We start from the raw sequence: 25038 nt of genomic DNA, 5'->3' as shown, positions 1-25038 counted from the left end.
AATGGGTGTGGAATCATGCAGTGTTTTGTTCCAGTTGTGAGGCGGACAGCTCAATTGCTCACCAGGAGCGGTCACATGTGCCAGCAGAGGAAAAAGCAACGAATTAAAGGAGGGGGTGGGGGGGTGGGGGGGTGGGGGTGAACATGCCCAATAGGAAACCAGGAGCAGCTCTCATCTTTTTGCATTTGAATATCTCTTATGATAATTCTATCCATTTTTAACTGCTAATTTTGGATATGGATTGCAGTTATCACTTGGAATTGAACATTTTAATGATTCACCATTATTGAACTCATTTGCTCCCAAAAATGTATAAATACGTTCTATTTTAAATATTAACATGCTACCAAAGACGTAGTTATACGTATTTTTGTGTGTTTTTTTATGCTAGAGCACAGAGAAGGCTTTGATGCAGCCTCAGAACTGAAGAGAATGATTTAAGCAATGGTAGTTATTACAAAAAGGGCCAGCAGGTGGCAGCAAAGTATAAGAGAATAACCAGGGCCCTGTTGCAAAAGGCTCTTTTCCCCACAGTTTTAAATAGATTTATGAATAATGATGAAACCTAGCTATATTTTAATGCTAATTGCTGCAAAACGGAGACAGATAGAAATATACTTTTTTTCTGATGAAAGAAGAGGCTCTTATCTTTCTTTTGGTAGGTTCCATGTTTTTATAGCAATAGAACACAATATTCTGTGGGCCTTGCAAAACCAGTCAAAATCCAGTAAAACAGCCGGGAACGAAGGGGGTTCCTTTAGTAAAAATGGCTGCGAGTGAATGAGTTAAAAACAAAATGTGAATGTGAGAGGCAGGTAATGTTACCTACTTGTGGGTTGCCATCCTCATTTTCTACCCTATAATATTTGTGACTATGAGTGAGTCTAGGCCTGGTGAATGATGTGGACGTCAATGAATGAGAGTGTAGAGTTGTTTGTTTGCTGTTAAACGGCTGACCGTTAGCCTCTGTGTCAGTTGTGGCTAGCTCGTGTATAATAAAGAAACCACCGTCTTTCACATTAATTCATGGCTCAGTTGCCCTTATTTTTGTGAAAGCCTAACATCCATCTTAACCTCTTATTCGTAAGACCAAAATGTTTATGTATAATAAATCTGCTGTTTATTGGGAAAGGACATTTTTTAAACAAATGCATATTAAATTGCAATTCCAAAATCGAGGCAGGGAAAAAAAACACAATTAGAATATATTTCAAAACTGTCCAGAGGAATATTCAACAACAAATTGTGCAGGCATCACACATCCCGTTCAACATAATGGACATATGGCCCTGATCATGACTATATAATTCCAACTCGACCCGCTGACCTGCGTAACACAGCCTGAGGAAACACGTGAGTGTGTGTGCACACATCAGAATGAGGTCGCAGAGTGTGTCTGCAGTCTGTAGGGTGGGGGAGGGGCCCAAAAGAGTTCCTCCTCATCTAATTACACCCCCCCCCCCCCCACCCCTTCACAAACTGAGCTTCATCAGTTGATTCAACCACATACAAATACACACAACACAAATACACGCAAATGAGAACTTCACTTAAAAAAAAAAAAATGTAGTTGCGTCTGTCCTAAATAACGCGCACGTCTAAAAACACTCACCACGCGTAATGAGAGTGCCTAACAATGTGAGTATAGCGAGGCTCAATCTTGCGTTAACTGCTTCCTGATGTCTACCCGCAAACACATGATCAAAAACAAATGGAGCTCCAAATGTGCAGCAATACATAGTCAAACATTTGCATTGGCGTGGAGGCAAATCACTCCTATCACAAGTCTGGAGGCTTACAAGTTGTATTAAAGAAAAAATAAAGTCTCAAATATACACAAAAGAAGAACTCCCTCAATGTGATGGTGATGATTGACCAATTTTGCCTTATCTAAAGCCATGCAGCACTCACTGATACAGTATATTCATGAGTGTGGCTAGTCTTCAAGTAAATGTCTTGCCACTAAGAAGCAGCAGTAAGTCACCATTGGTTCCCACAAACATAGCAAAGATAAAAACAAAACAAAAAAAAGTAACACAGATACAAGCATTACAAAGTTTCTGCAAACAACATGCTCACCAGGAAATGCCTTCCAAAAAGCAGAAACTCAGCGTTGCAGCTGCGGCTTCCCGAATAGTGATAGTAGCAGCCGTGGTATTAATGACTGACAGTCGCTTCCTGTTCCTTTCTTTGAAACAACGCTCCGTTTACAGATTTCCTCTCTCACCCGGTTCCAGCCCAAACTTTCGACTATGCTCTCATCCTCTGCACTTCACCGCTTCATGTACGGTAATCTCGCTGGCTTGATGCGACTCTGGTCTGTTTTGGGTCTACAACAAAGCCCACTCTACTGGCTGAAGCTGCTGGCGAAGCTTCCCTCCCAATGAATGAGAAGCAGGGGGTTGGATAGGGGGGAGGGAGGGGTTAGGAGCAAGAGGAGTGGGTGGGTGTGGTGAATGGCATTAGGGGGGTTGAATCCTTTATTTGTGTTATCTGTAGGCCATATCGACAGACTGCATCAGTCACCTGCCTCTTGGCGATTCTCGGGAGGAGGGGGGGGTGTCAGGGGAAAAGGGGTTAACGCCGGCGCTCCTGGGAGCGAACAGGGCTGAGAGAAGGGTAGAGGGGCGGGGTGTCAGCTTGGGAGGGTGGGCAAAAGGTTAAACTGGATGCGAAGCATCGTGACCAAAACTCATAGTAGGATCTGCTATGCACAGAAGCATGCTTTCACTCAACACACATACTGTGACGGCCCAGACGGGGGTCCCCTGCGCTGTAACCCGAGCCTTTTCAGACATTTGCACGGCCAAAAGTCAGGAAATAGTGGCATGGTCAGAAATCAGCCTTTCTCGAAAACAATGAAGAGCTTAGCAGCCGCAGGAAGTCTGACAAAAGCCACGGATATCTTCATCTGGCTCTATGACCAACACTTGAGCATCCAGCACTCTATTCCCCCCTTCTTTTGGTTACGTTTATAAGGTCAAGTTGACTTTTTAGGACAAACCCCCTAAAAGGCTACTATATCACAACTCTATTCATTTGATTTGCTCAGCGTTTTGTGACCATTCAAAAACGGCTCCAATATGAAACAAAAGTGTAGACCAGGACATTCAACAATATCCTGCCAACAAAGGGCTGAGTGAACTATCTTTATTTACTAGTAGGACACTGCAGGAAGGTTTGATTTAAAATATATATAATTTTGAACTGGTTTTGAACAATTCTAGTTTTTATGGACCATGTTTTCTAAACCAAAACAAAAAAACTCAAAGCACAACTGTAGTTCTCAGAAAACTCATGAATTGTTTACAGACCCTTAGGTTTATATACCACCTCGCCAGCCATCAAACATGACAAAGATCTCCTGACCTTTGACCTCACCCACGGTGGCCGGACAAATTAGGTAAGGGTTCTTCCTGTCCATGGCTTCCAGCTTCACAACAGGAAGGTTTAATTTCAAATATATATCATTTTTAACCACTTTTGAACAATTTCAGACGAGAACACAACTGTAGTTCTCAGAAAACTCATGAATTGTTTACATACCCCATTGCTATTGTTATTATTACTACTGACATGGAATTCTCTGATTGGCTGTTAACCCAGTAATTACAGATAGTTCCGGACATCAACAAACATCATATAGCATAAAAGATTCTGACATCACAAAGTTCAGACACCATATAGCCAAAGCTAGTTGAAACTGGATGCAGTTACATCAATACCAAAACAGACACGCAACGGGTCGTGAACTCTGGCGCACGGCCATTAACTCTACTCAAACTTACCCAGGCGTGACCCCAAACATTACTCCTGCATGACTCGAGTCATGACAGTAACCCCCAGAAAATAACAACTATGTGACCTTAATCAGTAAGCATAACATATAACAAAATTCGTACAGGATAGCCATGACAAGACGGTCGCAGAACTTACGCCGTCATCCGAAACTATAGCGGTTAGTGAACGCTGGTTGAGCGCCGCCGGACCAGAGAGAAGACGTGGAGAAGAGAAGGCTGCTGCCGAACGCCGTCGTACGAAACTATAGTGGAGAGCAAAGCCGGTTGAGTGCCGCCGGAGGCCGCTGTACCTATAATATATATAGATAGGGTAGTACACTTCCATTGCATACTCTAAAACTGAGTCTATTTGGTCTCACTCTAAATAGAGTCAAATTTACTCTAAATAGAGTTAAATTCAATCTATAGAATAGACTGTGTACAAAGTTGCGACAAAAAAAAATGTATTAAACCTACAAAATATGGAAAATGCTTTTCTTCATGAATAATTTAGAATGCAACAAAATGTATCCTGACCCAGTTCAAAAAAGCAAAATGGAATACGCCGAAGGTTGCAAGGCAAAAGTTATTTTCCAAATGAAGGGTTAAACTCCTACCAAACATGCCATTAGTAGCTTCTGACAAAAATATGCAGCAGAGAACAAAGAGAATATTAATTATTAAACTATTTTAAATGTACACAGAGAGCACGTAAAGCTGATTAACACCTCATTAACTGTTCATCCAAGCCTCCCATGCGTTCGCCTATTTGCATACAAACATGGCACCTGTCTAAAACTGTGCACATTATCCCCTTTTTAATGCACACACCCACACCTACGCCCCCCTACACACACACACGCACAAATCTGTCACAGTAAATCCCCCACATGCAGCCGCCTGGTGATCTTTGTGAAAGCTCATGTACATTTGAGGATGTGAGGACTGAGGACGTCACATCAAACAGGTTAAGGTTCCTCAAGGATTAATGTACTGGTAACCTGTTGGCCATGGAATCCAATATGGAACTACAGTATGTCTAGCGCAGTCCCTAACTTATATCTATATTAATGTTGTAAATAAAGCCTGAATGAAGACAACATAAGTCAGTGGTCGCACCCGTCGCTAGGGCTGGGTATTGCCGCCAACCTCACGATACGATACGTATCACAATACAGGGGCCGCAATACGATACGTATCGCGATACATATGTGTTCCAATACTTGATCTTCATGGCGATACGTATCTCAACATGTTACATTAATTTTCTTGCATTTAATAATAACACTCATATGTATGCCTAAAGGATATGTTCGTTATACTGACTGACAAAAAATATTTTTGTTAGCAGCTCTTCTGGTTTACCACCAAAGCGGTGTGCCTGGTCTAAATTTGCAGCTTTCACAGACACACCGGGAACATTTATTAATAGGCATGAGCCGATATGAGCAAAAATATCAACGTATTAAAATTACAGCTCTAAAATGTGCTATTTTGAAATATTTGGGGAAACAAAAACAGCATTTTTTTATGTAACACATTCTACTTCGTTTTTAAACAAAATATAGGAAAACTGGTACATTAAGACATGTGCAATGTTAAGTTTATAAGTAAATAAATATTAATATTCTTCCTCTGCTTTAATTTTTCTTAGCAAGACAGTGTCCAATCACGGGTGAGCTATTTTTGCATTAATTGAAGGCAATTAACTTCAAAGACGCTGCTGGTTTTTATTTTTTAGCTACAATTCAAGCTGCAACGGCAAACGTTAACTGCCTCTTTAAAGTTAACAAGCAATATCGATTCTGACGCCTGCGTACGATAAGTGTATTGTAATGAGGCCCGCAACGATATATTGCCGTATCGATTTTTTGAGCACACCCCTACCAGTCGCCTCCACTGAAAAAAAAAAAAAAAAAAAACTTCAAATAAACATTAGATAGATTTTTCGTAAAATTGTGAGATTGTCTTTTTCTTTATAATTTTTGTGAGAAAATACTTTCCAATACAAAACATCCTAATTTTGAAGTATACATTGGAGATATAGGTACACCATGCCTGGCTGCAAAACATTAAAATCTCTATTTCAGAAAGACAGAAGAAATGTCAGGTCCAAGTGATTGCCACAAATGGCTCATGTCTAAATATCTGCCAAAGCGCAGCTATAGCGTGATCATTAAGATCAGCTCATTAGTGCAAATTACAGTGCGACATACTCATGTCTGCAGAGCTTAACTACTATATAATTATATACTCGCTGATTAAAATTAGTAGCTTAGCTTTGCCATCACATTTTCATAACATTAACTTCACCACCAAGTTCTGCACATGCATACATACTGTAAACTGTTGTGTGTAGACCACATCCATCAAACAGAGGGCCGCCTCAAAAGACTCAGAAACAATTGGAAGGACCCTAGGGGTGTTAAAAAAAATCGATTCGGCGATATATCGCGATACTACATCGCGCGATTCTCGAATCGATTTAAAAAAAATCGATTTTTTTTATTTATTTTATTTTTTTTATTTTTTATTTTTTTTAAGAGCTGAGAATTGTTCATTCGGTAGTCTTACCGATTCAACGTCTTATCATCATTGCCTTTTTGTGTGTGTGTGTGTGTGTGTGTGTGTGTGTGTGTGTGTGTGTGTGTGTGTGAATCGATTTTTAAACTTCCATTTTTAATGGAAAAATATTCAACAAAACGTCTGACTTCGGGTTAGGATTCACACCTTGAGCATGGAAGAATGTTATATGAACGGAACATTAAGCCTTAATATTTTATTTTAATGCTGTTCAAACATGAAACAGATTACAACCTCTATAAGACTGAAATTTCAGATAAATAAATAATACATTTTCATATAAATCTTACACTCTACAAGCTTACTGATTAGTATTTTCTAAATTTGAATGAAAAAAATCACAACAATCGACTTATAAATTCGTATCGGGATTAATCGGTATCGAATCGAATCGTGACCTGTGAATCGTGATACGAATCGAATCGTCAGGTACTAGGCAATTCACACCCCTAGGTCACCCTATCGAAAATTTGATGACGCAATAAGCAATTAAGAACAGTACGAGAGATTATGATGCAATGAGTTTGTCCTTGTCATTTCATACATATCAATGATATTGTCAGAACTGTAGAAGTGGACTTTCCTTCAAAAAAATGTCTCTCCAATAAAAGAGTCGATACATATGTATTTTTAAGTACGATTTGATTCAACCATCTGATAGATTCACATCTTTTAAATCAAAACCAATTTTCTGATTAAAATAAAAGTCACTCTGCACAACTCACTGCCTCACTTGGGTCAACGTTCAAGCGTATATGCCCATCCTGACCTTTCATTGAGATATTCCTTTGTCTGTTATCAAAGAAATCACGGACACACTCACAACAAAGCAAATAAAAAGCAAAACCAATTTCTAAATATTACAAGGGAGCAATAAAATGATTACAAATTTAAAGCTATTTTTACATGTATCATGTAAATGTACAACACGGAATTGTTTATCGTTTCGATATTGCACTGCCATTCGTAGGAAACAAATTGTCGCTGCTATGTGAAAAACACTAATTCCGTTTTTTTCTCTCTCTTTTTTTTTTTTTTTTTTTTTTACATTTTTGGGATGTCAGTTTCATGTCAAAAGCATAAAAATGTAAAAAAAAAAAAAAAAAAAGACAAAAATGGACACAAGTGTTTTTCACATAGCAGCAACAAAATGTATCCTCAAAAGAAATGAATACATTTGAAAATTACTTATATTTCTAATCTTTTTTTACCTGTATGACAAATCCATAGTGATAATTTGATTTTTCATTCTCAGCTTACAAATGTAACTAGGTAGTGACGCTAAGGAAGCTAATCATATAGTACATCGAATAAGTTTCATATCCTTTATATTGTTAGTGTAGTAATTCAGCATGTTTGCTTTTCATTGTGGACACTGCTATGATGAATAGAATTATCTCTGGTATCTATCCAGCCATCTATCCATCTTGTGGACCTTGCTTTGTGCACTGGGACTCATGTTTATGTACAAGTGCAGGTTTTCACATGCTCTTCCACTATGACACTGTGTAAGCCTCGTGCTTTTGTAATGCATGTTGACTTAGTGTTTGCCATTCCTTGGGTGCCAAGATAACTTCTTCTGGATGAGTTGTGTCTTAACAGCCAGATTGCCGCCGCACAAGGACATGCTAATATCAGCGCTCCCAAACACGGGGCTGTCCGGGAGTTACCTGCACTGTAGGAAATGTTGTTATTGAGCTTTAACTCATGATTGTTTTTCTTGCACAAGCTTAGCTTGGAACAGTTATGATTTTTCTTTTCTTTTTTTATAGCATGGAGTTCAGTTGCAAGCAGCTCTTTGCATTGACACAAGAAATAATTTCAGAATTACAATAAGCACCTTAACCTATCCATCATTGGCTTCGAGGTTATTTTTTTTTTCTTCTTCTTCCACCTCAGGCTGAGTGAGGTATACTAGACTAATAGAATAGACCCACCGTACAGGTCCAAGAGTTAAGGGGTGCATGAGTGTTCTTGGTAAATATCAAAGTCTGAAAAGTGATAAGTGACCTCAAGCACAGACTGATGGTCTCTGGTGTTTTGGGGACTTTTGGAGCCAGTCTGGTTTCAAATGACTCCAACAAGACTGCTTTGTCTGGTCTAATGTGACATTAGAGAGCCCAAAAATCATAATGGATCTAGTATCATGATTCATGATGGTGCTTTGAAAGCAAAAAAAAAAAAAAAAGATTGTAATCTGACGCCTCATACATTGTTAAATTAACATGTGCCACCTTCAAATGGAAGATTTTGCTTGCGCTGCACTCTAGTGGTAAAATGCAGTAGTATCATGCAAGGCACCATGTTTATTTTTAGGCCCAGCTCAAACTTGTAGTTTGGTACTGTGTTATGGACCACAAACAAAGTAAAAATATATGTGGTGCAGAAATTTGGCCCATTTGCTTAGCATACATAGTGTTACATTTATCAGATCAAATGTTGCCCAGTAATTGTACTAATGTAATGTAATGTACTCATTTCTGTTGGTCCATCTATGGTGCTAAGCAGATATTCTTTAGATGCAGTTATATGGTTAGAATGAAGATTTTTGGGTTTAAATATACAATATTCAATTACCTTTTCTCTTATGTGACACTTTTACAGTACCTATGCTCAGTCAGTACCTTTGCTCAGAATCTTACAATACGTATACAATAAGTTAAAAAATGTCAGTTGCCACGGCTGTGTTCATAATGAAACACTTACTAAATGTCAAAACAAAATGCATGCCAAATGGAAATGAAAGCTACACTCACAGAAGTTTCCAGGTGGCTGTAAACTGTGTTTCGTCAGCACACACCAGCCGACAGGGAAGATGTCTCTGGAGTCGAAGGGGCACCAGTAGTCGAAGGCACCTCGCCAGCCGTCAAACATGACAAAGATCTCCTGACCTTTGACCTCACCCACGGTGGCCGGGCATATTAGGTAAGGGTTCTTCCTGTCCACGGCTTCCAGCTTCATACCAGGCTTGAAGTAGTTTTTAATGGGGCAAGCAGGTTCCTAGACACAAGATTTTTTGAGTTTAACAATTAAAAAAAAAAAAAGTAGTATATTAGGCTCAGTATGCAAAAATGTGCATTGCTAAATTATGGTATCGCTTCATACTTCGAGAACAAACCTTCTTAAAAGCAGAGGCTGGTGCCATCTCTGCTCCGCTCAACGTTCGGAGGAGGAACATGGGCCACGAGGAGGCGTTCATTCTAAAACCTGAACACAAATGTTTAATTACATCTTAGTATTTTATGATGCTAATGAGAATAAGCATTGTGGTAAAATGGATGGATTGATACAAATATGTTCATTTGCAACAAGGTGAAAAGTAGCCTTGGCTGTGAGATGCCATTATGCTAACCAATGCTGGATGGACTGAGATTTAATTGTAATACTGTACACATGAAATACTACAATTTAATTAAGTCAAATAAGAAAAAATTCATCACAAAAGCTTTAAATGTACTAAGTAGACAAGGGCCGATTACCGGTTTGATGGTTTACCATGGTTTTAAAAATGTCGAGGTTTTAATAACCGCTAATACTCATTATCACAGGTAACGGTAAGGGGCTGTACTTTTCCTTTATGGTGACGTCTAAGCAGACTGCTTGCAGATTAGCCCAAACGAGCCGCATCTTTCATGTAAGCTGCAACACAGATGCATGTTTGCTCTAAAAAAAATGTGCATTGTCTTTAAATAAAAAAAAAAACAAGAAAGAAAAAAGAAAATTAAATTGTGTCAGTGGATACTAGTTAGGTTGAAGGACAATATGAGTAGCCCACAGGTCTGTTCTAAAAGTAGTTCATCAGTGATAAGGCATTGTGGCTTACTAAGTGGGATACAAATTATTTACCCAAATATAAAAAAATAAAAAAATAAAAATAAAAAAAAATTCACTTTAGAGCTGCAATTTCAATACAGTGATACTGCAGTATTTTTGCTCACGGTTATTATACCATCAGAATTTAATATCGGCCCATGCCTAGAACTCACTAATACTACTAAATAATAGAACATAGATTTTATTGCTCAAAAAAATGTACATTTTTTTTGCTCCAAAAAATGTACATTGTCTTTAAATTAAAAAAGAAAATTTAAAGTTAAACAGTGCCAGTGGGTACTAGTTAGGCTGAAGGACAATACGAGTAGCCCAGAGGTCTGTTCTAAAAGTAGCTAACCAGTGATAGGGCATTGTGGCATACTAAGATTTAAAGAAAACATAAGAAGAATGTGAACATTTATTTATTTATTCATTCATTTATTTATTTACTTAAGATGGTACACATTTCTTCTGTACCAAATATTCTATATTTTGCTCAAAAATAAAATAGATTGTGTTCAGTGGGGAACAAATTATTTACCAATATATATATATATATATATATATATATATATATATATATATATATATATATATATATATATATATATATATATATATATATATACATATATATATATATTTTTTTTTACAAAAGTCATTTTAGAGCTGTGATTTTAATAACGTGACACTGCAGTATTTTTGCTCACGGTTATTCTGCCATTAGAATTCAATATCGGCCCATGCCTAATAACTAAGTAATACGACTAAGTAATAGAATATGCATTTTTGTTCTATGTGCACTGTCTTTAAATTAAAAAAGAAAAATAAGATTAAAACGATTAAACGGTGTCAGTGGGTCCTAGTTAGGCTGAAGGACAATATGAGTAGCCCACAGGTCTGTTCTAACAGTAGCTAACCAGTGATAGGGCATTGTGGCTTACTAAGATGTAATTGAAACATAAGTAGAATTTTAACATTTATTTATTTATTTATTTGTTTAAACTTAAGATGATACACGTTTCTTCTGTACCAAATATTCTATATTTTGTTGAAAACTAAAATAGATTGTGCTCAGTGGGGAACAAATCATTTACCCAAAAAAAAAAAAAAAAAAAAGTCATTTAAGAGCTATAATTTTAATACGGTGATACTGCAGTATTTTTGCTCACTGTTATTATACCATCAGAATTTAATATCGGTACATGCCTAGAACTAAGTAATACTACTAAGTAATAGAACACAAGCTATAATGGGGTATATGCCACGGAAGAGGCGGGACTGTTTTTGCACAAGAGTTTGTTTCCGGTTCCTGTTGTGACGTAATTGGCCATGTCCCCAATACAATACAATACATTTTCACCTTCACGCACTTCCGGCAAAAGTGTGACGTGTACAATGCAGTTTCTGGTTACCACTATCCAAGCAAAATGGCTTTATTTTTCACTCGTTCTCTGCTCGATTTACCTTACCTTGCTTTGTCGGACGTAAGTCGTATAATAGAAGCACATTCATCCATGTCAGCTTAAAAAAAAGACAAAGGATTTAAGCTATATGTGTGTTCCATTCAAACAACACAGGGATGGCTCCTCTTGTCAACGAACGCCGTCCTTTCTCTGACGTAGCCTCCAGTATATCCTCTTACAAAAAATGCCGACTACACACACAAGTGTGGCGTGTAATAGCAAACTGCTCCCGGCGGTTGACGACAAGCCACCAACGTTGTGTCTCCGCGTCGGGAGTGAAATCCAAAAAAAACTAAGTATGCCATTATATCTAGCGGTAGCGTCACACAACGGGACACAGCAACACTGAGTATATGTGGTTGTTGTACTTTTTTCATTTTGACCTTTTTTTTTCTCTGATTGACTTATTCCACCGAAAGTCCATTGGCATATACCCCATTGCGCGTTCAGGTGTCTAAGGTCGTATCGTTAGTATTGGGACGCGGCCAATTACGTCACAACAGGAACCGGAAACAAACTCTTGTGCAAAAACAGTCCCTCCTCTTCCGTGGCATATACCCCATACCTATGGAATGTAGTTATAGTGAATTTCCCTTATGGATGAATGTCTATCTCCTTATTAATCTATCCATCATCTATCTATCAGAAGATGAGAGCTTCCACTTTTCCTTTAGTTGACTCAAAATATATCGTATTTGCCGTTGTAGACAAGGCTCTCAAATTATTTAACACCAAACCCATCCAAGCCTTATGGACATTGCTTTGTGCGCTGGGACAAACTCATGCTGGCACAGAAAAGAGCCTTCTCCAAACAACAGACCAATGTTGAAAGAGGAAAATGAATAATTAGAGCGTACTGTACAAAGTAAATAAAGTGTAGCAGAGAATTTGACTTGGCAGAAAAACACCGGTGATAGTAATAACATTAACAATGGATTTGCTCCATGAATGTATCCAATTAAGTAGGCCTCTAAAAGAGATGGGAACTAAATGGAATCATTACTTTTATAGTCTACAATGTGTGTGCGGATGCAAATCTGAGAGGCGGCATCATAACCATGGTGGATTAAGGCAAAACTGGCACTATCTGGATTCAGTCCATTTACTAGTTTCCATGTTATTATTTCTTACACTTCATCATGCAATATGCCGCTGGTTCAATCAAGCTCACAAATGCGTGTGAATGCATGAAAGAGCATGTACATGTTTAAAGTAGTCTCACCCAGCGGAGGCTGCAGCATGTCCCCATTCCTCTCACAGGTCCCAATCGGTTGGATGTCAGCCGAGTCGACCAGTCTCCAGAAGTCGTTGGTGTTGTCGCTCCCGTCCAGACGCAGGCGTAGCCGAGTGCCCATCATGCCCATCACCGTGGCGATGCACACGGAATTGGAGTTGCGCGGGTCGCGAGCCTCGAGCTTCATGCCAGCCTTGAAGTCATTGCAGGGGGGGATCCTGGACTGAAGGCATGTTCAAAAGGGGATCGTCCATCACTGTCATCTCGTTAATTCTGTTGGCGCTAACATGAGCAATTACATTACAATGTTCCCCCCGTTAAGGTACAGTACATTGTGGACTTTTAACTCATTTGCTCCCAAAGACGTATTTATGCGTTTTTATGTTTTTTCTGCTAGAGCATACAGAAGGCTTTGATCCATCCTCTGAACTGAAGAGAATGCTTGAAGCAATGGTAGTTATTACAAATACGGCCAGCAGATGGCAGCAGAGTATAAGAGATCAACCAGGGCCATGTTGCAAAAAGCTTTTTTCCTCACTGTTTTAAACAGATTTGTGAATAATGATGAAACTTAGCTATATTCTAATGCTAATTGCTGCAAAACGGAAACAGAAATTTCCTTTTTTTCATGACTCTAATATTTCTTTTGGTTGGTTCCATGTTTTTATAGCAATAGTCTATGGGCCTTGCAAAATCAGTCAAAATTCAATAAACAGTCGGGGCCGAAGGGGGTTGCTTCAGTGAAAATGGAATTAAGATAAACGTCCGCTAGCTTAAAACATAATGTTTCATTCCCTTCATGTTATCCAAATTATTTCTTGACAGTAAAAAAAAATTAAAACAGCCGCTAAGCAATACTGTAAAAAGTGTCATTAGAGTCTAATTGTACTATACAGTGGTACCTCTACTTACGAACGTCCCTTCATACGAAAGTTTCAAGCTACGAAACTCCTCAACAGGAAAATATTGCCTCTAGTTATGAAAGAAGTTTCAGGATACGAAAGGTAAAACTACAGTATGGGCCGCTACTCGCAGCTCTCTAAGTTTACTGAACGCAACATACTTACAGCTGTTCTGCCATTGGCTATTACTGGCATCTTCCTGGCATCCCATTGGCTAAGAGTATTTGACCATGGATATGAAATAGAATGTGTCTATGTAGAGAATGTGTCTAGTATGTAGCATCGTCGTCATTCGCCCCTCGGGCCATGAGGTGTTTAGATAGTTTTATGTAAATATGAACTAACAGCTGACGAACTTATGGAAAAATTAAAACAATTGGTGGTTGATGAAGGCTACGTTGCACAGTAAGTTTTTAATTGCGACGAGACAGGGCTTTTTTGTAAAAAGATTCCTCGCCATACCTGAAGTTTCCATCAAGTTTTGGAATTTATTGAAAAGAATCACCCAGAAAATGTGTTCACGATTCGGGCGATCGCTCACTATGATGATATTTGCCTTGGACATTTTCGAAGGATTGTTTAAAAAAATGTGCGGCTTACATGATATAAGCGTGAGTGATTTAATTAAAAAAAAAAAAAAAAAAAAAAAAGAAGAAGAAGAAGAAGATGATTGTTAAAAAAAAATAAACATCCTTGGATCAGTTCTTTACAAAACACCAGGCAAAAACACTTCTGAGAGAACATGAACCAAAAAGAGGGCAAAAAACTAAGAGGACAGCAGTTAAAAAGGTAAATGACCATCATTTTTATTCTTTACTCTATTCTTTGTTTTTTACATTATGCACAAGTTGTGCATAGTTGTGCAGCACAACTCTCATTTATTGCACAATAATCTAATTGTAACATGTATTTGTTACATGTTTTGATACATTTTTATGCTTTATAAAACATTTATGTCTGAATTTTGGGAGGCTTGGAACGGATTAGGGCATTTACATGGAAAATGCGTCTCTACTTACAAAATTTTCTCCTTAAGAACTTTCTTCCAGAACCAATTAATTTCTTAAGTAGAGGTACCACTGTACTTCATTTTTAGTAATGATCAGCTACCTGTTTGAAGCAGGTCGGTGATGCTGCAATTGATGAAGTCTCTCTCAGGTAGTCTTCCCAACTGAACGGCTCTAGCAAAAGAATCAAACAAGGCTGTAACAAATTACACCACACACAATGTTGAAAACAAATACACCACTTTGTCCTTAAATTTATAAATTGCATTTACTAGTTGGAAAAAATATGACATTTGCTAAATTGTGACTTACGAGGTTTCACCCCGACCGCAGCGATATATATTTTATATACAAATTGGCTGTTTGCTATAATGAAACATTAGGTTTTGTATATTATGTAGCATAGCTTTTCTTCCCTCTCTTAACTAAGTTTGATTTCCCAGAGAAGAACCAGATCTCTAAAATGGGTGATGGACAGAAATGGACTCCCACCGTTTGTCAATTTCTAACAGTGAATGAGGTAACGGATTACAAAATTAAGTGACGCACTCACCATTAGATTTGTCGAGTGCAGAGCCTGCTCCGATGCTCGGCCTCTCCTTCTTCTCCTCTTTCTGATCTGGAATCCAATGATGGTCATTTGCATTAGAAACGGCACACTCACCAGGAACTTTACTAAATACAAGTGAAAATTTGACCGATGTTGAATTTTTGCTGTATCAAAAATTCAGCTGTTACAAATATTGGTAACATGAGAAAATAAAGAAGGCCAACCTTTGTGTGGCGTTCGGCCCATGATGACCAAGATGTTATCCTGCAGCAGCAGAGCAAGTCAAACAGGCTCTTACCTAAAAGCACAACCACATATATTCCAGTTATTAACACGCACACATCAGAGTAAAATCATAATAAAACACAAACTTGGTCATTTGGAGTGGTTATTGTTAATTACTCCTTAACATAAAAAAAATTATATTTTGTCCATCAGTTTTCAATTATGTAAGTAATTCCACAAGCCCAAATACCGTTTAAATGCAGCATTCAAACAGTTCAATTTTCCCGTTATTGTTGAATGAATAAATGCTTTACATTTGTTTTACTGTATTTGAATAATTTGAATATTGGTTCTTAATTTGGGATTGAGATCCACGTTCATAAAGGTTTTTTTTTTTAGGTAAAGTAAAAGCAACAAGCCCACAATTTAAAGACAAAAATGTTGAAGCCATTTTTTAACTTATTGTCACAATATGCTAATGCTAGATGGACTTACCGGTATATAACGCTTTCTACACCAATAAGGTGCTATCATCAAAAATATATCAACGTGCTGCTGACTAAAAATTGCTTTTCTTTGTGAGTAGATTCTCAGTCGTCTATATCATACAGTATTAATCTGGTTATCCAAAAAAATATATATTGTGGAAACTCAATTCTGTTGAATTCATTGGGGGTTTTTCCCCTCCCCTCCGAAAACATTCAAAAATGACTTGGGCAATTATGCTATTAGGCTAACAATATGTTATCTTTAAACCACTACCAAAATTGCTTTTAAAATTCATTAAATTTGTTACCACATATTTTGAGGATGGAAATATTGCATAATAATCCAGATAAAGGGTGATCATAGTCCAACTTTCAGCTGTCAGTAGCAAAAATTCAACTGTTTAAAAAAAGAGAAATAATCCAAGGCAAAAGGACATCAAAAAACAGAAATATTCCCAAATAATCCAGAATTTTCACCACAGAACTGCAACCTCTGCAATGTGTAACCGCTCCTCCCTGTGAAGCTCTTCTGTCTTTGCAGAAAAAAAAGCCTCGGAGTGGGAAGGAGGCAGGAGCCATAAAGATTCCAAGGTGCCATAAAAAGCAATTAAGATGTGTGGATGTGGGACGTCTGCAGGCCCACATGAAAAGGATTCCTGCTCTGCCACTCGCTCAGCGACAGACGACTTCACCACTCACGAGGGTCATGCTTAAGAGCTCAACAGACCAGTAGGCACTTCATTTTTACAGCCTCCATTTCCACTCAAGATGCCTCTGGTCTGAGATTAGCGTTATGATGCTTACATGCAGTAGATGAGGAGGGAAAATTGGTGGTTTCATGAGCAGTTGCAACTTTTGATTGACAGGAGTTGTCAAAGGTATTGTTAGAGAAGAAGAAGCATGTTATAAAAGAGTGAGCCTTTCAAATGGTGACAGAATATGTGAATGAAAAAAATAGGGCCTTGCAAAATGAACACAAGACATTGAGTGAAGTGATTTAATCAAACCTGAGACCGATTGCGTAGGTTGATTTTGCGTTTTAGTATGGAGCCCGTCTGGTTAGACAGGTAGAATTCGGCACCACTATGCCTAACCAAGACTGCACTTACAACTGCGGTGAGAAGAATGAATAAAAAAATGAGATAACATGACGAATGGATAATTTCCGCTCATTTAAAAACAGAAAATTGAATTTCGACTTGCTACTGCCACCTGTGGCTGAAAAATGAAACAACACACCCTTTTTTTTTTTTTATCAGCACTCATACAAGCTTACAACATGTAAGCCACACATGGTCTCCCAGGCGGAGAAGTGAACTCACGCCAACCGGCACTGAAGACAAGTGACGGTTCCACTCCTCCACCTGGAGCCCAACTACACACCCCCTTCTTCACTTACACAATGTGCACATGACGTCACATCCGCAGACAGAAGGCCGGAAATCCGAACCCGAATCCAGTCTGAAAACTATTAACCAAAAGCTAGCAGGAGTACCCATTGTGAATATCTTACTTGTACTACAATTAGAAAAAATCTTCTAAGATGTTCAGTCATAAATGGCCAGATATTTTTGTGCAAATTGTCACATAGAGCAACTTGAAACATTTTTGAAAATCCAGAAACAAAAATTACAGAGACATATCATGTGTACGTCAATGCAATTTGATAGCTTGTGAATAATCTACAAACGTCCCGCGGGCCGGATCAGGCCCGCAAAGGGGTTTAATCCAGCCCGCGATATGATTTTGTAAAGTAAAAAAATTCAAAAATAAAATAAAATTGGAACGTCGGGACTAATTATTCAGCCGGCCACAATCAAAACATATAAATTTGTAATTTCACAAGATGAGTAATGCAACTTGTATGGGGAATCGTCCTAGATGTCATTATTTTACACACAACTTAAAGTTACGGCGTGTTTAATTATTATTAGTTATTTTTAAATCATAAACCGACATAAATGTGTTATTAAATACGACACAAATTCAATGACTGGTAACACAAACAGATATGACAAGGATTAGCGTCATTATGACGTCATTAACTCATTTGCTCCCAAAAACACATAAATACATTCTATTTTAAATATTACCATGCTCCCAAAGACGTATTTATACATTTTTGTTTTGTTTTGTTTTTATGCTAGAGCATATAGGAGGCTTTGATGCAGCCTCTGAACTGAAGAGAATGCTTCAAGCAATGGTAGTTATTACAAAAACAGCCAGCAAGTAGCAACAGAGTATAAGAGATCAATCTTGGCTATGTTGCAAAAAGCTCTTTTTCCCAACTGTTTTAAACAGGTTTGTGAATAATGATGAAACTTTGCTATATTCTAATGTCAATTGCTGCAAAATGAAAACAGATAGAAATATAGATTTTTTTCCTGATTAAAGAAGTGACTCTAATCTTTTCTTTTGGTAGGTTTCATGTTTTGATAGCAACAGGACACAATATTCTGTGGGCCTTGGAAAATCAGTCAAAATCCAGTAAAACAGCAAAAAATGTGCTGGGAGTGAATGAGTTAACTGTGCCACACAATGCATTCCGGGAACAATATATGCGCAAAACAGGTAGATTTAACACGTCCGGAACTTATACAGGCAAAATGTTGCCGCGTTCCATTTGCGTCCGTGTTATTTTTCGGAAGAATACGATGACAGTTGAGCTCCTTAGGCTGGTCCACGAAAATCTGCTTATAAATGACGGCAGTTGTTTTTAAGTTATATACAGTTATTTCCCCGATGCGGCCCACTTGGTAATATATTTTCCTCCTTGCGGCCCCTGAGCTAATGAGTTTGTCACCCCTGATCTAGGCAGACAAAACCGAGTCTTGAGTCTCGACTCAACTGTGCAGTTTCTTGTGACTGGGTCATTTCAGCACAATGTACCATTTGGTGGTAGCCTCTCCCAAACCTGTTTTTCCAGTGTTCCATCTCAAATTTTAAATGCAACATTCCAATTCCTACAATCTAGGAATCAGACTCACCATGGCTTTAACTAGATTTTGCAAAAGAAAAAAAGTCATTTGTTTATGGTCAATCCTCATATTGAGAAGAAAATACTGTAGCGCCACAGTTTTCATTTATTTGTTGTAACTTTTCTTCTGTACACACTGAGAATGATACTATTTGATTTAGTTATGCTAATATAAAAAAAAACTGTTCTTGATTTTTTTAGAGCATGAATTACTATATATTTCTGCCTTTTTGTTTTATTTAACAGAAGAACAATTAATTGCACTCAACACTTCATACATGTAAAACTGGCACATATGAAACATCTTTTGTTTCAAGCAGTTAACTCCAGAAAAATGGCAGAAAATGAACCAGTCCTGACATTCATTTCATTCATTGTTTTGGCTGGCCAGGGTGCTTATGGAATGAAACAATTTCCAGGTTGATGTTTGCAATTTGAAACTGAGTTAATGAAGGCTATGTTGACATGGGAGCACTATTTTAGATACATATTTATTTTCAACCCTTTAAGGCTATCAGATTACACTGTTTGACATTGAGCTTTAATTTACTCTTTTTTTTCAGCATATTTGGAAATGCATAGGGAATAGTAATGACTGCAATCAGTTTTCAGTATTACCAACATATTTGGCATTTTGTTTAAACGTTTGATTTTTTGTCATATTTGCTCAAACAAACTGAGCAGTCTTGTGCTTGCTTTTTCATTATGGCATATATTTTTAAACAATTCCAATGTTTAACTTTTAAGTACAATACTTTGCATTTACAGTAACACTCAAAAATTATTTATTTATAGGTGTAACATGTAAGCAAGTTTTAATTTCGAAGAAATATTTGGAGATAGATAGATAGATAGATAGATAGATAGATAGATAGATAGATAGATAGATAGATAGATAGATAGATAGATAGAAAAAGAGTGAGCAGCAGTGTAAAAAGTGTATGACGCATTTCAATTCTTCCCAATTTGGTGGGCGGGACTGCGCTCATTATTCTCAAGGCTAACGGCTGCTAATGTTGCATTATTTAAGATCAACCTGGAATACAATTCTACTCAATGGGCGCACTTGTTTACTAAACAGCGCGTGGGAATGTAGCGAACACACAAGTAAAGTGCCGCACTTCAACTGAAATCACACAACTGTATAATAATAATAAGTCGCCTTCATCCAAGCAACATCATGCAGTACAGTGGAGGAAAAACATACTGCCAGCACATATCCTCCAGGGTGGCAAACGCCACGATTCTGGCTCAAATGAAGGGGTAAGAGGCGTGAAATAAGTTCTCGGAAGTCCGCGCAGGGAAAGAAAAGGGAGAAGGAAGACGTACCGAGCGTTGAAGGCGCTTATTTTGATGGTGAAACCCTCACTTTCTGTCAGATGCAGGCGGCCGCCATGTTCGCTGCAGCTCCGCGCATGTCCGTCGCCGCCGCCACCACACACACCCGCGCACGCACACACACGCACATACGATCTGCAACAAAAACACACGAGAGAGAGAAACAGAGTGAGCAACAGGGGGGAAATCATTGTACACTCTCTCCAAATACAAATTTTGTTACGGGTTGATTTTTAATAATAACCTACATGTGAAGAGAAAAAGAAAATAAGAATGTATGAATGTAGCTTCCGGGGTTTTGACGCGCACGAGGATGAGGACTGATGTTACCTGTATCTCTGAATAGGTGACATCATTTCTTCAGTGGGATAGCTTGATCAGCCCTTTGGAAGCACAGTACAGTGGACCGCCGTTATTCGGGGCGAAAAGCCGCGTACAATTGACGTTATAATTAATAAATGCATGTAAAAAATATATATATAGCCACTCCAAAAACCGGGGGCTGGCTCCCCACACCCCCAAGAAAACAAACCAAAACAACAACAATAACAACAACAAAGAATTTCTTGAAAAAATGTTGTTTAAAAAAAATTAATCTCTGAATTTGTGTTTAAAAAAAAAAGAAAAGTCCAATATACAGTACATCTACTTTCGTCTATTTATTTATTTATTTATTTATTTATTTATTTATTTATTTATTTATTTATTTATTTATTTGTTTGTTTGTTTGTTTATTTATTTATTTATTTATTTATTTACATCAGCTTCAACTTTAGTAAATTTTGCCACCTCTATGCTTTTCAGAGACTGGACATTTTTAATTTTGCTTAAGTAAATGAGTTGAAGAAGTAGGGCGAAACCAAGGCTAGTTGTATCACTTTTTATACTTTGACATATTTCTTGGAATCAATACATCATATATAAACAAAATGTGTACCAGATGAAAGACCAAAGTCGTGGGTATATTTTTTTGTATTCATGTCATTTTCATACATTGTGTCAATATAATATAATGTCTATCAAATAGAGGTAGTGAATATGTGACATTTTGCTCCACCTACAGGTAAGTTGTCACACTATATGGGGTAAGATGTCACACTGGATTTTGCAACTAATAAAATAAGGACAAAATGATCCTCCCGTTTTTTTTGTTTGTTTTTTTTTGCTATTTTTACAACCAGAAAAATTCTTTATCATTGAGCTAGAAAATATAGCATAGTCATTGAACAAACATTAACATATAATATTACAAAATGAATTATTTTTATTTATTTATTAAATCACTCACTCACACAAGCTTACTTCATGTAAGCCACACATAGGTCTCCCAAGCAGAGGATCGAACCCACGCCAACCGGCACCAGGGCAAGTGACGGCTCCACTCCTTCACCTGGAGCCCACGAAATGCATTAAAGTCCATAGGAACTGCTGGCATGTAGGTCATAGCGCTCCGCCTCAAATGGCTGACAATTTAGACGAAGAAAACTACTCCACATTTTCGTTGCGCCCTCTGGTGGAGAAGAAAATTTCAATGTGACAACTTACCCGTAATAACTAGCACTAGTCTCCCTACTTGTTCTTTTACTGGAGTCTTTTTTTCTTTTTCTTTTTTTTTTTTACACTTGTGTGTGTTACATTTGCCACATTTGAGTCAAGTGTGGATAGCACAGTCGTTACGTCTATACGTCATTACTTAATGACGTATTTGTATTTTGTTACTTCTCACACTATAGTGGACACATGGCCTTTAAAAAAAATGGGGGCGTCGTCTTGCACAGTATCTCCAGAAGTGCCACATGCACGGTGGTTTTACAGCCTTTATGCAGGGGGTGGGGGTGCAGTGTAGGTGGAGGAGAGTCAGGACAAGCTGCCGCATGATTTTTACACGGGCATCATCAATAGGAGGCGCAACGTGGTGTGTACGCGGACTAATCCTTAAAAATGCTTGATTCCAATCTGAAGTTGTATGTCATCGTCCCAGCTCCTGATGTTGGATGCTGAAGGCGATGCTGCGTGGTTTCTATTGGCTCTTGGCGGCGTCGCTCACAGGCATTTTTTTTTAACATACTTGCAGCTCGAACCAGCTGATGATGCCCAAGCAGTGAACGCGGAGCCTGGGAACAAGTGTTACATGTAACTTAAGCCCCGTCGTCGGCGTTTTATTGACTGAGGATTCGCTCTCACCTCCGTCCAGGGATTGAGTGAGTGATTTTTCATCATGTCACGACGCATAGGCCTGTTTGGGCTTTTTCTTCCCCTGTCTCCCCACTCTCTCTCACACACACGGCTCTTCATTTCCCCACCTCATCCTCTCCAATGTGCATGACGGCTGCTTGAGCATCCTCACCTCACATGTAAGGTAAACACGTTTATTTAAAAAACAAAACAAAACAAAAACAATTTGTCCGATGGCTTTTACGCTTCTTGATGATGGCGAGTAGAACGAGAGTGCCCATGCGTGCGTCGTTGTCGCCGCAACATTGTCGTGAACATGCTTGGCTTATAATGTATGCACCGGTTGCTGTGTAGGCTGATGGGAAGCGTGCACAGTGCTGGAATGGTGGCGCGCTCCGCAACGCAGTTAGACGGTGCAGCAGTGTCAGTGCAACATCCAGTGCATCCTCCTCATCACATTTCTTGTCGCTCTCACGCATACACCACGCGAGGCGTGTTTGTTTCACATCTACACTAGCAGAGTCATTCTTAATTTTTGTGCATGAAAGATGCACAGAAAATGTGCTCAGGACTGTCACGAGGATGTTTTTCCCACGTAGCTGCTCAGCTTTTTGGAAGGGTTTGCTTAATGGGCTCGATAATCACTCCTCAGTGGCAGCAGCATATCCTTCGATGGCCTCAATCGCTTCTCCTGGAAGGATGTAGTAGAGAGTGCACCGCATAGGAAGACGCCCACACAGGCACATGAGCCACATCATCATTAAAAGTGTGTTTTCGGAGATGATGAACAAGTTTTGGGTACATATTCATTGTGGGAAGTAACAAAAAAAAGTTATTGGACTCAAGTAGATCTTTCTAGGTATTTTCTGAGCGTGAGTATTTCTTTTAGGCTATACTGACGACGACTTACTTTTATCTCTAGATTTGAAAACTGATATCAGTGCTTTGTCAAAATAGTATTGTAACTTTTTTTTAGGAAAAAAAAGGGTTAATAGAGAAAGGCAAGGTCACGCATGCTTATGGTTCTTAAGTGAGATCATAGAGGGAAAAAAAACGACAACAAAAACAGGGACAGCCAACATATCCATGACAAAGAATAATTTAACTAATTTAGAATTTTGTTGTTGTTATTGCACAGTTCACAATGGTAGCAAAGCTATGGAACCACGTTTTGTGAGTGTAAAAGTTAAGTCTTCATGTAGCTCTTGGTTCTGCATACATTCTTTGAAATGACCATACTGCTCTAGCAATGGCTAAATCCATGTCACAAGGTTTATAGACACAACGTTGTCTTCATTGCCTTGTGTTACCCTGGTCCGTTTTGGGGCTTTACTATAGAGGATTTTTGTTTTTGTTTGTTGTGTGGCTGTAAGCTGTTCAAAGTGTCCCAAGACAAGGGGTGCGGATGAATCCCTCACACTGGCGGATGGTGCGAATGTTTGCTGGTGGTCGGAGGGGCCGTAGGCGCACAATGGCACCCACGCTTCCGTCAATCTGCCCCAGGGCAGCTGCGGCTATATGTATGTATAGTTTACTGCCACCAGAGTGAAAGTGTCAGCACGTGAATAATGTAAGCAACATGACTGATGAGCGAGAACAGGTGAGGAGGAAAACCTAACAAGTAGACAAGACATGAATAAGGGAAACAGGAAAACATGACATAACATGAAACAAAACTAAAATGTAATTGAACAAAGTCAACAAAAACATGGCTCCTGACAGTAGAAATAGCCTTGAGGTACAGGTATCGTAGAGGTACAGGTATAAGTAAAATGGCGTTTTTACTGTGATTAAAAATATGTTGAATATAGGCGTATTGTTTAAAAAAAAACATCAGACACAGACTGAGAGAGAGAAAAAAAAAATCAAGGTCAACTATTGTAACAATGGAATATCGGTGTCTGTGGCTCAGGAGGTGGAGTGTGTATGAATGATTCACTTCCTGCTCACCAAGTGCCCTTGAGCAAGACACTGATGGGCAGCTCGGCACAGCTACTGGCACCCATGTTCATCATGCTAATGCTGGAACATCGTTTAGCATAATGCATTCTTTAGTTCTAGCACAGGCGGCACGGTAGTCGAGTGGTTAGCACGTCCGCTTCCCATTTCTGAGGTCTCTGGTTCGAGTCCAGGCTCGGACCTTCCTGGGTGGAGTTTGCATGTTCTCCCTGTACCCGCGTGGGTCTTCTCCGGGTACTCCGGTCTCCTCCCACATTCCAAAGACATGCATGGCAGGTTAATTGGGCGCTCCGAATTGTCCCTAGGTGTGCGTGTGAGTGTGGATGGTTGTTCGTCTCTGTGTGCCCTGCGATTAGTTGGCAACCAGTCCAGGGTGTCCCCTGCCTACTGCCCAGAGCCAGCTGAGATAGGCGCCAGCAGCCCCCGCGACCCTTGTGAGGAATAAGCGGTCAAGAAAATGGATGGATGGATGGATAGTTCTAGCACAAAACTAAGCACGCAACTATGGCTCATAGTGTCCATACTTTTTCTTATAATCTCAA

The 25038-nt window shown here is 38.7% G+C and overlaps 2 protein-coding genes across 4 annotated transcripts in view; one reads left to right on the top strand and one right to left on the bottom strand.

Moving 5' to 3' along the window:
* scml2 (Scm polycomb group protein like 2) overlaps positions 1-20478 on the bottom strand; it is a 31346-nt gene extending 10868 nt beyond the window's left edge. The window contains exons 1-7 of the mRNA XM_077518924.1: positions 20354-20478; positions 15559-15632; positions 15338-15403; positions 14888-14958; positions 12864-13098; positions 9481-9569; positions 9119-9362 (exon numbers count right to left, since the gene is read on the bottom strand). Coding sequence (XP_077375050.1) covers positions 9119-9362; positions 9481-9569; positions 12864-13098; positions 14888-14958; positions 15338-15403; positions 15559-15580 — 727 coding nt within the window. The 5' untranslated portion in view covers positions 15581-15632; positions 20354-20478. The remainder of the gene's footprint in view (positions 1-9118; positions 9363-9480; positions 9570-12863; positions 13099-14887; positions 14959-15337; positions 15404-15558; positions 15633-20353) is intronic.
* A 1690-nt stretch (positions 20479-22168) lies between these two features.
* The window catches only part of cdkl5 (cyclin dependent kinase like 5), a 61524-nt gene continuing 58654 nt past the window's right edge, over positions 22169-25038 (top strand). Inside the window, exons 1-2 of one of the 3 annotated variants that reach the window (XM_077518683.1) lie at positions 22169-22277; positions 22437-22563. The gene's annotated coding sequence lies outside the window, so the exon portion shown is untranslated. Of the gene's footprint in view, positions 22564-22596; positions 22722-25038 lie in introns of those variants that run through there. The other 2 variants (XM_077518682.1, XM_077518684.1) reach the window with 2 other exon arrangements.

This window comes from Festucalex cinctus, chromosome 4 (assembly GCF_051991245.1).
Source record: "Festucalex cinctus isolate MCC-2025b chromosome 4, RoL_Fcin_1.0, whole genome shotgun sequence".
In the NCBI taxonomy this organism is placed as follows: domain Eukaryota; kingdom Metazoa; phylum Chordata; class Actinopteri; order Syngnathiformes; family Syngnathidae; genus Festucalex; species Festucalex cinctus.
This window is presented reverse-complemented; position numbering and strand designations above follow the sequence as displayed.